This window comes from Pygocentrus nattereri, chromosome 2 (assembly GCF_015220715.1).
Source record: "Pygocentrus nattereri isolate fPygNat1 chromosome 2, fPygNat1.pri, whole genome shotgun sequence".
Taxonomy (NCBI): Eukaryota; Metazoa; Chordata; class Actinopteri; order Characiformes; family Serrasalmidae; genus Pygocentrus; species Pygocentrus nattereri.
The window spans coordinates 9,630,638-9,645,637 of NC_051212.1; the positions used below are offsets into that span (position 1 = coordinate 9,630,638).

Here is a 15,000-nt window from a genome sequence, read left to right on the forward strand (position 1 = left end):
CAGCGGGGAGGCAGAGAGGAAAGAGAGAGAAGAGAGAGAGAAAGAGCGAGATAGAAGAGAGAGGAGAGAGAGAGGAAAGAGAAGAAAGAGATACAGAAGAGAGAGGTGAAAGAAGAGAGAGAGGAAAGAGAATAAAGAGATATAGAAGAGAGAGGAGAAAGAAGAGAGAGAGAGAGAGGAAAGAGAGAGAGAGAGAAAGAGAAGAGAGAAGAGAGAGAGAAAGAAGAGAGAGAGAGAGAGGAAAGAGAGAGAGAGAGAAAGAGAAGAGAGAGAAGAGAGAGAGAAAGAGCGAGATAGAAGAGAGAGGAGAGAGAGAGGAAAGAGAAGAAAGAGATACAGAAGAGAGAGGAGAAAGAAGAGAGAGAGAGAGAGGAAAGAGAGAGAGAGAGAAAGAGAAGAGAGAGAAGAGAGAGAGGAAAGAGAGAGAAAGACAGGAAAAAGATAGAAGAGAGAGGAAAGAGAGAGAGAGAAAGGGAAGGGGAGAAAGAGAGATAGAAGAGAGGAGAAAGAAGACAGAGAGGAAAGAGAGAGAGAGAGAGAGAGAGAGAGAGAGAGAGGAGAGAGAGAGAGAAAGGAAAGGGGGAGAAAGAGAAGAAAGATAGAAGAGAGAGGAGAAAGAAGACAGAGAGATAGAAGAGAGAGAGGAAAGAGAGAGAGAGAGAGGAAAGAGAGAAAGAGAGCGAGAGAGAGAGAGAGAGAGAGAGAGAGAGAGAGAGAGAGAGAGGAAAGAGAGAGAGAGAGAGAGCGAGAGGAGAGAGAGAGTGAGAGAGAGGAAAGAGAGAGAGAGAGGGAGAGAGAGAGAGAGGAAAGAGAGAGAGAGAGAGAGAGAGAGAGAGGAAAGAGAGAGAGAGAGAGAGAGAGAGAGAGAGAGAGAGAGAGAGAGAGGAGAGAGAGAGATAGAGAGAGAGAGAGAGAGAGAGAGAGAGGAGAGAGAGAGAGGAGAGAGAGAGAGAGAGAGAGACAGAGAGAGAGAGAGAGAGAGAGAGAGAGAGAGAGGGAGAGAGAGAGCGAGGGAGAGAGCGAGGGAGAGAGAGAGAGAGAGAGAGAGAGAGAGAGCGAGGGAGAGAGCGAGGGAGAGAGCGAGGGAGAGAGAGAGAGAGAGAGAGAGAGAGAGAGCGAGGGAGAGAGCGAGAGGAGAGAGAGAGAGAGAGAGAGAGAGAGAGAGAGGGAGAGAGAGAGAGAGAGAGGGAGAGAGAGAGAGAGAGAGAGAGAGAGAGAGAGGGAGAGAGAGAGAGAGAGAGAGAGAGAGAGAGAGGGAGAGAGAGAGAGAGAGAGAGAGAGAGAGAGAGAGAGAGAGAGAGAGAGAGAGAGAGAGAGGGAGAGAGAGAGAGAGAGAGAGAGAGAGAGAGAGGGAGAGAGAGAGAGAGAGAGAGAGAGGAGATTAGCTGGCAGAATTCAAATTCGTAAATCCACTTACGACAGACGTCAAATGCCAAGCAGAGAACTTAGCGATAAAGACTTTATCCTGAACAAAAGAGGAAATGGAACTAAATGGGCTTTGAATTTTTTGGGAGCAGCAGGAGAGACGAGGGATTTTAACACTATTGTGAAACATGATTTGAACAAATTGACTTTGATGGTGTGTCAGTGTTTCTCTTTTCACAGGTTTACCTTCAGCTCTGTGATGGGCAACTGACTCTTACACTGTATTTACATCATTCAGAGAGCAAGTCAATGATAACGGCAGTAGTCTTGCATGAAAATTGTATCAAGCATAAGCGTGACTTTCACTTCACAAAATAAATGATCAGATAATATCTGGTCCACTAAAATGATGAAATTGAAATCATATATACATTTCTGCAAATATTTTATTATATCTTTTCATGGGACAACACTATAGAAATGAAACTTGGCTATGACTTAAAGCAGTCAGTGTGCAGCTTGTACAGCAGTGCAGATTTACTGTCCTCTGAAAAGAACTCAACACACAGTCATTAATGTCTAAATAGCTGGCAACCCAAGTGAGTCCACCTCACAGTGAACACGTCTCAAAGTGTCGATATTTTTGTGTGACCACCATTATTATCTAGCACTGCCTGAACCCTCTTGGGCATGGAATTCACCAGAGCTGCTACTGGAACCCTCTTCCACTCCTCCATGATGACATCACGGAGCTGGTGGATGTTAGACACCTTGCGCTCCTCCTCCTTCTGCTTGAGGATGCCCCACAGGTGCTGAATTGGGTTTAGGTCTGGAGACAAACTTGGCCAGTCCATCAACTTTACCTTCAGCTTCCTCAGCAAGGCAGTTTTCGTCTTGGAGGTGTGTTTGGGGTCGTTATCAAGTTGGAAAACTGGCATGCGGCGCAGTTTCCGAAGGGAGAGGATCATGCTCTGCTTCAGAATGTCGGAGTACATGTTGGAATTCATGTTTCCCTCAATAAACCGCAGCTCCCCAGTGCCAGCAGCACTCATGCAGCCCCAGGCCATGATGCTACCTCCACCACGCTTGACCGTAGGCAAGAGACAGTTGTCTTGGTACTCCTCACCAGGCCAAGACCACACATGCTGGACACCACCTGAGCCAAACAAGTTTATCTTGGTCTCATCAGACCACAGGACATGGTTCCAATAATCCATGTTCTCGGGCTGCTTGTCTTCAGCAGACTGTTTCCGGGCTTTCTTGTGCATCAGCTTCAGAAGAGGATTCCTTCTGGAATGAAGGCCATGCACTTGTTGCATTGTTTGGCATATGGCCTGAACACCGACAGGCTGACCTCCCACTTCTTCAACCTCTGGAAATGACGCTGAACACGTGGACTCAACTTCTTTGGTCGACCCTGGTGAGGCCTGGTCCGAGTGGAACCTGTCCTGGAAAACCGCTGTATGACCTTGACCAGCGTGCTATAGCTCAGTTTCAGGGTGTTAGCAATCTTCTTATAGCCTAGGCCGTCTTTGTGGAGAGCAACAATTCCGTCTCTGACATCCTCAGAGAATTTTTTGCCATGAGGTGCCATGTTGAATATCCAGTGGCCAGTATGAGTGAAAACACCAAAACGCCAAATTTAACAGCCGTGCTCAACAACCACACCTGGAACAAGTCACATGACACCAGGGAGGGTCAAAGACACACACACACACACACACACACATACACATTTTCTAAGCTGCTTCTCCCTTAGGGTTGGGAGGGGGGGGGTGCTGGAGCCTCTCCCAGCGGTCATTGGGCGGAAGGCAGGATACATCCTGGACAGGTCACCAGTTGGTCAACGACACAGTTGAGCACTATTTGGACATAGTCACTGTGAGGTGGACTCACTTGGGTTGCCAGCTATTTAGACGTTAATGACTGTGTGTTGAGTTCTTTTCAGAGGACAGTAAATCTGCACTGCTGTACAAGCTGCACACTGAAGACTTTAAGTTATAAGTTATAAGTTTCGTTTCTATAGTGTTGTCCTATATGTATTTTAACACACACACACACACACACACACACACACACACACACACACACACACACACACACATACATATATATATATATATATGTGTGTGTGTGTATATACAGTGTATGCTGCTGGAACTCTATTTTTGATGTTTTTCAGTGTTTTGCATAATTTAAAAATGCCTGTTGTCCTTTACATTGTGAGTACATTTAATCAAAAAAGGACAAAAGAAATTACCCAAAAAGTCTGGTTCCATTTACTTTCAATAAAAGTAAAGTAGGCTTCTTCCTTCTCCTGTAAACCTACAATACAATATTTTATTCTGACATGTGTGGCTTGGAAAGCACAAATTGACATGCCGTATTTACACTAGCCTTGAGGTCACCTGGTGAAACTAATCTAGAGTCCCTGTATCTCTTTATCTACAATCTACATCTCTGTATAAGTAAAATTATAGCTATAAAAATATTTCTTTTGGGCCAATGCAATCAATGTCATGAATAATGTTTTTAAAGCATGTTTTAAGGAACATCTTATCTCTAAACATATACCATGTCTCATAAAACAGTGTCTGAAACGTCAGGTAGTGTGTTTGTATTTCATTCAACTGTGTGGGAGCTTTTAGACGCCTGGGTCCCGTCACCACCACTGTGAACAATTCTGACTCTGTAAGTTTATCTAGAACAGAGCGTTTCACACCAAACCACTCTGAATGACTTTGTTGACATCTTAACCTTTTAATTATGCTGAATTGTTTTTTTCAAGATAAGGATTTCCTTAAGACATGCTTTAAAAAGCATTATTCATGACATTCACTGCAGTCAGATGTAGATTCCAGATAAAGAGATACAGGGACTCTAGATCAGTTTCACCAGATGACCTCACAGCCAGTGTAAATACTGCACATCACTCGGATGTGCTTTCCAAGCCACGCGCGGTCAGTTCTCAGGGGGATAAAGTGATAATTACAATTACCGGGATTCCCTGTGTATTTTTAGTCCTCAGCTCTCTCTGTTTTGTCACTGGGGCCTGTAAGACCCACATGGACGGCCATGTGACTAATAACCTCCATGATCCTTCCAAACACTTCAGATAAAAGCTTCTTCACCAAGACTCTACATTGCTACCTCTGAATATTTTATCCAGTTTAAAAAGAAAGCTCTACTCTTCGCTTGAGAATGTGTCTCTGTACCACAAAAGCCGTACGGGGATGTTTTGGAAGGAGGGTGCATTTCATGACATTTCTATTGTAAAAAATGCAATGAAAAGGTGTAGAGCTGCCACGATTACTCAAGCACAATGGAATCCTTGATTAAAAAGTGGAGGTGAACCTAGTTAAATGCAATTAGTTAAATGAGCCGAGTTAGTCATAAGTTTGTGGTGTCAATGATAAACAGAGTATCTGCAGATCATCATAAGAGTGAAGATTCTCCACAAGGGTGACCTATTAGTGCTTAATATAATTTGGCTTTCACTGAAAGAGAGGAAACCCACACCAGCAGGATAGGATAAAAAGTGTATGTTGCAAATTTCATGTATATGAATTAGATTTAAATGTTCACTGTGTGTACATGGAGTGAAAGTATGTAAAAAGTTATTCTTTAACTAGCTCCACCCATATGGAAAAAATATATGGACATGAATTTTTATATATTATTTGAAATGCATTTTAAATATAAAACAATTCACACTGAAATACAGTCCAAACACTAAAATGCATTGCAGAATATACTGCCGTATTAATCAAATATATTTTAAAATTGTCCTCAAAATAATATACATAGGAATTTACTATGGAACAAATAAATGTATGTAAATGTATTTATCAAATATATTTGAAAATATATGAAAACAGCCTAAATATTATCTAATGCACTTTTTATGTTTGGACACCTTCAGAAATTAATTTGTATTCCAGTATCTTAATTTAAAGTATTAGAAAATGAACCTTTGAGACGGCAAACGCAAGTGTTGTAGGTATTGATACACGGTAAAAATGCTGATTGATGATTTGATATGCTGTTTATTTGAAATATATTTTACTGCATATGGACAGTTCTTGTATATTAAATTATATGTGCAGCCTTTGTTAAAACAACAAACAATTGAATAAAAAATGTAAAAAATAGATTTAACAAATGCATTTTTTGGCCATTTCTTACATTGTGAAAATGGATTTGATGAATACATTTGGAACTTATTGTCTTTCCACATGGGTTGGTTGAACAGTTTGGCAGACAGCTAACAGGCTACTCCAAAAATATTTTTAGGCTTTAATGAAAATGTACTGTAAAATGGTAATGGTAAAGAGAGACAGAAATCTTGCTTGTTTGTGGGTGACCAAATACTTATTTTCCACCATAATTTACAAATAAATTCTTTAAAAATCCTACAATGTGATTTCCTGGAATTATTTTCTTGTTTTGTCTCTCATAGTTGAAGTGAACCTATGATGAAAATTACAGACCTCTCTCATCTTTCTAAGTAGGACTAAATACTTTTTTGCCCCACTGTAAATCTTGTAACAAGCATCAAAAATCCATGGTTAAGTACACCTGACCTGACCAGTGTTGAAGCCCATGTGTACCAGCTTAGCAATAACATAACACTGAAATTTCCTGAAATGTTAGTGTCAATTAGCATCATTCTGGAAGTGGCGTTCAGGGTTCCTATAAAGTAACGGTTTGCGTAAACCATTGCTGTAAAACATATGCTTATTTGTGGCAAGTCCATGAAAGATATTAAATGTAAAGCGGTACTAAACATTTTTCAAAAAATTATAAAATGGCCTTAAAAATGACTTAAAAAAACATTCCGTAGCTGATTCCTGCAGATATCTTGACAACACGTTTAAATTCGCATGTTTTTTTTTTCAGGAAAGTATTTTTGTAATATTTGAGCTGATTGTTAGTTTGCCATTAAAAAAAAACTGTTACTCAAATAATCAGTGGATCCCTCAATGACAGCTCTAAAGGTGCGTGATTTACCTGTACTCTAGTAACATGAAGATACATGATACATGCTACAAGGAAACAGATGCAGAAAACCAGCAGCACCAATACTACAGTCCCCCTGGAGACAAAGAGAGGAAAGCAGAAGAGGGAGAAAGAAAAGACAGTGAGAGATTAAAAAGGAGAATTCAATGAAAAGATTTAAAAATGGTCAATTACTGAGGATAAAGTAAGTGTATCTAAGTGTTAGAATGGGAAAAACACAGAGTTACAAGATTTAGCGAAAACTAGCCAGGCTGAGTCAGCATCGAGTATTTGTGGCATAGCAAGTTGTCTCCCAGCTGGGTTTCATTTAGCATTAGCACTGTTGAGAATGAAAAGCATCCCATCTCAACTCTGAGACTGAAGACATTAGCACAAAGGCAGAAGTCAGAGGAAAGAAGGAGGTGAAGGCCTCATATTTACTGTGGCATGATGAGAAGATAGACAAGGCCGAACAAGGCAGCTAGGATTAGAGAGAGCACCACCGCTCCAGTGAAGTATTCATCGTGTAGGTGATGATACTAAAAAGAGAGAACAAAGACATGCTTAACCAGGCGACTGCAGTCACATCCATACAGTAACTCAAGTCGACGCCACTTTCCCTCTAGACTCAGTTCCAGCCTTACTGACTGTGTTTACATGCAAACATTTTTCCCGATCCGACTGAATGCATTCCGATTATGGATCAAGACTGAGGTGTTTATATTCTCACTCTACTCAACAATCTGATGGACACGTCCACATTACAAGTAATCAGATGCAAAATGATGCGAGCGTGTAGGGCACCACTTAGTGTAGACGTTGCCATGACAACGAGCCTGAGTCCAGTCAGAGTGAGATGAGCAGCAGTGAGCAGTGCTTGTGTTTTTAATTACTTTAAAACGATGTCCGACTCCTTTTTGTGTGGTGTGGCCTCTAATCCGTGGTACTGACACTGTAAAATAATATAGTTGTGGGCAGTTTCATTTTACTGTAATATGAATTTGGTTGGACGGTTTAATAAAAAAATGAAAAGAAAAGGTTTGAAGACTCTTCTGTTCGGCATTAGATAAAAAGACACGTAACACAGAGTTAACATAGAAGTATTCCGCTCCAGCAACACTTGAGGAAAATACCATCTTTCCAAAAATAAAAAATGTGTTTCCCACTCACGGTTATAACTTACAAACTGAACGAGGTTGTTTTTGATTATATTAACATTTTGTTTATTTCTTCATCATTTCTAATCACTGATGTAGCTTGAGATGAAGGCTTATGACTTATGATAGATATAGTTATGATATAGTACTGTAGCATGCGCCCGTCCCCCGGACCCCGATGATGGCCACGAGAGCCAGCAGGAAGGCGGGGCCTGAACTCCGAGCCCGGACGAAACCACAAAAATAGGATTAAATCCACAAAAGTGGAGGACAGTGTGCAAGTCCCAAGCCGGATCCAACGTGAGGCAAATTAAAGTGCCCTCACCATGGGACCGCCGCAGGAATGGCTCTTGCGGCTGTCATCAGGGCCCAGGGGACAGGCGCATGCCACAAACGTAGAGGGGGCTCACCCTCTTCTCGCGCTCTGAGCACTTGTACATGAGTGTGAGGCAGTGCAGGTCGGCTGTGTCCGACTCTGTCTGCCGAGCCTCTATCAGACGGCTGATGTAGCGGTTGACGCGCGTGCCTGGGCTGCTCTGGGTCACGTTGGCAGCCACAGAGGTCCGGTTCCGCAACTTCTCCGGAGCTGAGCGGAGCACCCTCCTCTGTGGAAGAAACAGAGAGAGAACACAAAGATGCTCATAGACTCACTCGCAGAACGACATGTATTTACAAGTTGCATCACTTCATTAAACAGTGCTTCTCAACACTCTGAAGCTAATGCCTGTATATTATGGCATTTTCCCTGTCTCAAAACATCTGCTCCAGCTAATCAACTAATTAGCAAGCTCTTCTTGAGTAGAAGCAAGTTGAGAGGAATGTTAGAGCAGAGACATGTGGAGGGTAGGCGGTACCAGAGTTGGGAACCACGGTGCTAATCCTTAGTCGTCCAGGTCTACATTCGGACAGCCACTCCCAGACGTGCCCTCCACAGTTCAGTTTTATTTGGAAATGAAAAAGGTTTAAAATCTTGAAATCGAAAATGATATAATGACTTTTTCTCTCTGGCATGTAGGTAGATTCAGCCAAGCCAAGTCCCATTGGTTAGGACTTCAGGAGACGAACTGAAGGTCTTCTGGAAGTTCTAGATAAGTCACCGTCTGTGAACATGAGCCATAGTCTAACCAGATTTCAGGTAGTTGTTATGGAATGGAAATCAACTGCTACAAGCTTCAAAAGTCCATGCGTAATCTAAAACGGACAAAATATTTACATGTGCATCATCATTTGCTTAGCACTAACCTTCCGGTAGAAACCCCCAGAAATTCGCATTATCATAAAGACGTCTTTAATCAGATCTTTAGTGGTTAGTCCAAACTGAACAACTAGTTTGCCGCTGACCATATCAAGAGTATTTGGTGACCACCATCCCCCAGGACCACGGAGCGGATGCCTGTACATAGCCAACTTGCACAAGTCCTGACACCTCAGGCTTAAAAACATCACTACAATTGTAATCTACAGAGACGTTCTGAGTGAGAGTGACCCTGCGCTGGCCAGCTGTCCACTGTGTGGTTGTCCTAAACTGGGCAGCAGACAACAGCTGTGTACTACATATGCATGAACACCCCTGTCCTCTCACCTCTGCTGCTCAAGATGAAGCAAGTCAGAGCGAGGCGGCTCAGGCGTCGCTCCAGGCCTCGACTTTTCAGATGCAATCCCATCACAGAGTGTTTTTGTGTCTATAATGAATTGAAATCTGGTCGCTTTGGTTGAGACCAGCAACTGAGATGTGTTTTACTAACATAAAGCTGATGAAAATGAGCGCAGTGGGAATCACAATCATGTGGTAAAGTAGTATGATATGTAGATTATCTAATGTAGGGCTGTATCCAAGGTGGTAACTGCATGGGTTTTGGAAACAGTCATTACTGAGTAATGATATTCAGTATAGTCTACACTCATTTTAGGCCAAAAATAAAAATGATTGTGGAGGAAACATGTGTGGAGGTCAACTAACAGCATCAGCGAGACAAGCTTTCTCTGTACTGATAGAAAAAACGTGCATGAATGTGTTACAGATGGTTCTATGTAGAACCTTTTTGAAAAGGGTTCTATATAGCACCCACAAGCTTGACTCTGTATCAATAGAACAACCCTTTTGGGTGCTATATACAGCCATTGTCAAAAAGGTTCTATATAGAAGCATTCTCCATCCGTCTTGAAGAACCCTTTCATGATGCAAAGAATCCTTTAATCATGTAAAAAGTTCTTTGAGTGTTTATGGTTCAATTTCGAACCATTTTCCTTACTAAAGAACCCTCGAAGCACCATCTTTTTTTACGAGTGTACAGTTAAGGTTAGCCATGTTAACTAATGATAATGACAGACGTGTTGTCTGTTGGACAGTACTGACGAGCACACTAGCGCCCCCTACCTCGAGCTCTGCCCTCACAAGTTGCTGAAATGGATCCAGTGGATTAATTTGGATATTTTAGGAAACTTTGGCCAAAACTTATTTAATTATTCAAAAAAAGCCAAGTTAAATTGGTAGGTTTTGTGTCGATTGAGTAACAGAAGTTGCCCCTTCAGACACTAACTGGTACAACACTGGTTGCTGATGAGGACCCGTCGTCTTCAATGAGAGGTGTTGTTTGCTCTCCCCTGCACATCCCTACTATGCACCCTAGTGAACCTATGCTCTACTCACATTTAGCCCCAAATTTCTCATGGTCGTCCCTACAAAAAGAGGTACTAAACTGTCACTGGGGCAGGACCCCTCTTGTCACTGGTGTGGGACTCTCAAGGGTACATCTCAGTACCTTTAGTCAGGGAACATAACTGAACCATAATCCACTGAGATGATATGTTCTAAGTTGTTTTGACTCCACACCCCCGTCTCGTCTCCAGGCTTTTATTTTATTGTTCTGTTTTAAAGCATTAGGTTCTGAAAACATCATGTCTGGCCTCGCCGACTCCCTGCAGATTTGCGTAAACGTGTAGTTAAAATTTTGGAGGTGTGGCCTCTGGGACGTTGGCTGTGTCTCGACGCAGAGAACACCAGCCGTTGTGAAATCTTAGCAGATCAGAGAACACCAACACTAACGGAAGCGGTTCCTTTGAAAGAGCAGACGGATCTAAATATATCAGCTTAAAGACAGAGTGTCTAAAAATAAAGGAGAACCCTACTTCCTCCACATCAGGAAGCCTCCGCAATCAATATGGAGAAAAAATATCAGAGCTTGTCTCTGAATCAGTCAGAGAGAAAAAACAATACATGCTGAAAAGGTCATCCACAGCAGCAGGAGGAGAGAGAGAGAGAGAGGGAGGGAGAGAGGGAGAGAGGCCGGATGTGCCCTGCTGAGAGACATCGCGCTGGGGAGGCAGGAGTCAGAGAAAACAGTGGATGAAGCGGAACGGTGCGAATGGAAACACATTTCTGTGATCGTGTGTGTGTGTGAGTGCAGACAGACACACACGCCTCACAGCAGAGCTGCCAGCTCGGAGCTCGAGAGGAATATCTAGGCCACATTACAATTTTCACACTCTTTAAACTGTAGCTATTCTTTCAGTGACCCACTGATTTACTTACTGTTGTATATCGTTAGGTTATGTATTATGTAACTGAAGTTTGGGGGGTGGAACATGCCTGAAACCCCCTCCATCTTCCAGTCTAACACCCTATAAATTCAAACCCTCACCTTCCAGGCCCGTGACGAAGTGTTCGCAATCAACACCACCACCCCATCTCCTCCCTGTTCCTCAGCCCTGCATCAGTCCTACTACAGCTATTAGGGAACCTGGCCTTCAGGTTACAAGCAGAGCTGCCCAGAACTCCAGCCCAAGTTCTCCCCCTCCCTCAATCACGCTTCCCTCATACTACCACCGCCATGCTGAAGGCATGGTCTGAACTCAGATCTTCTACAGAGAGCACACTTAAATATGGTACTCCGGGCAAGTGTGCTCACTGCCCCCTAGTGTGTGTGTGCTCATTAGAGTGTATGTGGTGTTTCACTGCACGGATGGGTTAAATGCGGAGGTGAAATTTCCCCATTATGGGACTAATAAGGGTCACTTAATCTTAATATTAATTATTTTCAAAAAATATTTGCCCATTTTGAATTTGATGCCAACGCTTTCTAAAAACGTTGGGACAGGGGCAACAAAAGGCTGGTAAAGTTGTATAATTCTAAAAAACACACCTGGTGGAACATCTGACGACCAAAGAAGTTGCTTGGCAACAGATCAGTAACATGACTGGGTATAAAAGAGCGTCCCAGAGCGGCTGAGTCTTTCCGAAGTAAAGACAAGCAGGGGTTCACCACTCGTTTCTCAACATAAAACAGCAAAGAACTTTTGCTTTTCATCATCTGCAGTGAATAATCGCATAAAAACATTCAGAGAATCTGGAGAAATCTCTGTATATTAGAAAGCAGTATTTGCTGGCCGTGATCTTTGGGCCCTCAGGCAGCACTGCCAGCTCAACCTTAAATAAATAAACATTACTCAGTCTCAGAAGTTGGTTGCATTTTCTCCCTTTCACAAACTAAGTAATCCCAAGCAAATTCAGTGGTGTTGAGGTCTGGACTCTGGGGTGGTCAGTCCATCGTTCAGCTTCTTTTTTTGGTGTGTCCGTGTCCTTTTCTCAGTGTTGGCTTATTCACAGCTACACATCCTTTCAGACCCATGATACTGAGTGGTCTTCTCACAGTGGAAGGATGGACAGAAACACCTGTGGATGTTTTCAGATCTGAAGCAGCTTGATGTTCTCCTCTCTCCCAGAGATGAAAGCTTTCAGTGCTGTTTATCTGATTGGGGCAGTGTTGGTGGCCTGACATGGTTGTTAAGGGCATCATTTTCTCTCTGTTTCTCTGTCTGCGCTTATTTTTATTGGACATTCCTCTTTTCTTATGCAAGTGGATTATTTGACATCTAATCTCCTCACAAACATCTCCTGAAAAAAAAGATGCTTTACTTGTATTCAATGGTTGTTTTGACTGGACATTAAATAAATGAACATTGTTCTCTGACTTTTGCACAATACTGTATACACACATACACAGCGTTGAGGTACCTTGTCCCCATCCTCGCAGTTCATGACGTTGGAGAAGGGGATCTCGGCCTTGAACATCTTGCGGCAGTGCATGAGCTGCACCAGCAGGTAGCACACGGTTTTAAACTTCATCTTTTTGGCTGGCTTGATGTCCGAAAGGATCAGCCCAGGGAAGATCTGAGGACGGAAGAAAACATGAGCTTAAAATGATGAATCGGAACATTTCAGTAGCGCATGGTTCTCCCTCAAAGGAGAACTTCAGCTAAACATGTTAAAAGGGCTAATAATGAGGAACAACAGTCAGCGCAGTTACACTAACTAGTTTTACTAGTTCTAATTTTTCCATGGTTACCAAGATTGTTGTTATTGTTTTTAAAGAAATACTTGATGAGCCTGTTTCTCACAGTTAACAAACTCTGGAAAACATTTTTCCCCAAAAAATGGGCCTGATTTGCTTTCATTTGCGATTAGCCATGCTTGCATCTTGAAATATTTCTTTTAAAACGACACTAATAAGACTTCAGAGAGCAAGCCCAGGGCAGTGTTTAAACTCCACCGCTTCCTGACAAGGTTCCTGCCTCTCAGGTTTGTCTATCACTGCTGCTTTCCATACAGTAGAATTCACGCTAAGAGGATTAGCTTGGTCAGCCACCCATGAACGAGCTGGTCGATAAGAAAGGCTCTCTCCGCTTAGTACAGACAGGTTCCATCACACAATGTATGAGCTCTTAAGTTGAGTTAATGCAAAACTCTTAGAAGAGTTGGAGAGGAGAGGCTTAGGAGGGTTTCTTCTCGAGGCTTCTTCAAGTAAATGGACTGAGAGCTCAATGACAAGTTACGTAAAATGTAAGAGTGTCTCAGCCTGAGTAGCTTACTAGTCACTTTTAGTGCAAGTAGTTGGTTCACACTGGGAAACAAGCAGGATTGAAGGTGAGGTATTAGAGCAGGGGTTCTCAATCTCTCAAGGTCCACAAACTTATATCTAGAAATCATGAAGGTCCACAGGGGGGGGCGGATTCTCAAGACAGCAATGTTTGGCTGCCCCGATGTCGTGGCCGACAGCTCCGCCATATGAGGTTTAAATACTAAAGACTATTTTGTACTGCGGTTTTTATTCCAATGATTGTCTAATCACTTTCAAAAATACACAAAAATAAAAGAGAATTCAACCAAAAATAAAAGAAAGCAGAATAAAAGACTTCAGCTGCTTGGTTCTTGTGGAAGAGAGGAAAAGAGGAAAAGAGGAAAAACCCTCTTGATTTATTGAGCTTCAGGTGGCAAGATGGTTCATGGACAACCAAAACGCAAAGATCATCACAAACCATCCTTCTTTATATCCTATTTCGGGGTGAGCTCATCACCCCGCCCCTCCCTTACTATATGACTTTGAATCACTTTTGGTTCCCGCTATTTAATTTGACACTTTCCTTGGAAACTTTTATCTCCAACCATTCCTTCTAGACTTTCCCAGCCTGGTGGTACCAGGCCAAGGCCATCATTTTGACACTTACTTTATTAATTTGCCTCAAGGCCTGTTTTTTTCCCAGTTCTAATCAGCTTACTTCGCTCTTCGAGGGTAAGCTTGCCTTCATCTTTTACTATCTAAGCCATTTTGCTGGCCTCTCCAAACTCCAGGTGCATTCATGTGTCCAAAACTCCCTTACACAAACAATCAAGGCCTGTTCCTGGGTAAGGGGATTCATCAATTTCATTTATATTACTATAACTAATTTTAGTCATTTGTGTATGACTATAACTTTATTCCAATAATTTTAAAGTAATAGTTTCTTAGGAAACTCTACACCAACATGCCATGCGTATCACTAAATATTAAATATCAACAGATTAGGCAAACATGGGCCTGTTTTGTACCTGAAATCAGGCAGGATGGTGTCAAATTAAGCTAAATTTGCCACTCACGAATCCCCAAATTGGTACTTTGGGTCAGTGTTATTTGCTTCTTGAAACAGACATAAACCAGATCAAGCTGCTTGGTGCATCACTGCTGCGTGTCTTGAATTAATATTGTTTACTGTTTAAGAACCTTTTATATTTCTTTATATCACTGATTTTAATCCCAAAGTACCATCACTGGCCCACTATGGACCACTTGCTCCTCCTCAGTATAAGCCTGACGACTACTACAGGGTGCTTTGTGGCCCACTTGTGATCTGCGGCCCAGTGGTTGAGAAACCCCGTAGCAGAGCCATTAAAAATGAAGCATGGACCATTTACTGTTTTCATGCACATCAATGGCTCAACATTAGTCTGACTAGAGGCGTTTTTCCACCGGACAGTGGCTCAGTGCATTCCCAGTGTTGCTTACCCAATCTGCACCCCCTGCCCGATTTGCACTGTCAAGCATTATGTTTAATGACGATGCACGATCTTTACCCCAATAAAGATGTATACAAATATTAGCACACCATGAACATACACCAGCCACATGCCTCACTATAAATCAGAATATAAGGCAGAAGCTACTCA

General features: G+C 42.4%; 1 protein-coding gene across 1 annotated transcript in view; it reads right to left on the minus strand.

Annotated features, from left to right (window-relative positions):
• adcy1b (adenylate cyclase 1b) overlaps positions 1–15,000 on the minus strand; it is a 117,290-nt gene that overhangs the window by 20,287 nt on the left and 82,003 nt on the right. Inside the window, exons 8-11 of the mRNA XM_037533725.1 lie at positions 12,535–12,690; positions 7,931–8,125; positions 6,805–6,902; positions 6,376–6,460 (exon numbers count right to left, since the gene is read on the minus strand). Of these exons, the coding sequence (XP_037389622.1) occupies positions 6,376–6,460; positions 6,805–6,902; positions 7,931–8,125; positions 12,535–12,690 (534 nt within the window). The remainder of the gene's footprint in view (positions 1–6,375; positions 6,461–6,804; positions 6,903–7,930; positions 8,126–12,534; positions 12,691–15,000) is intronic.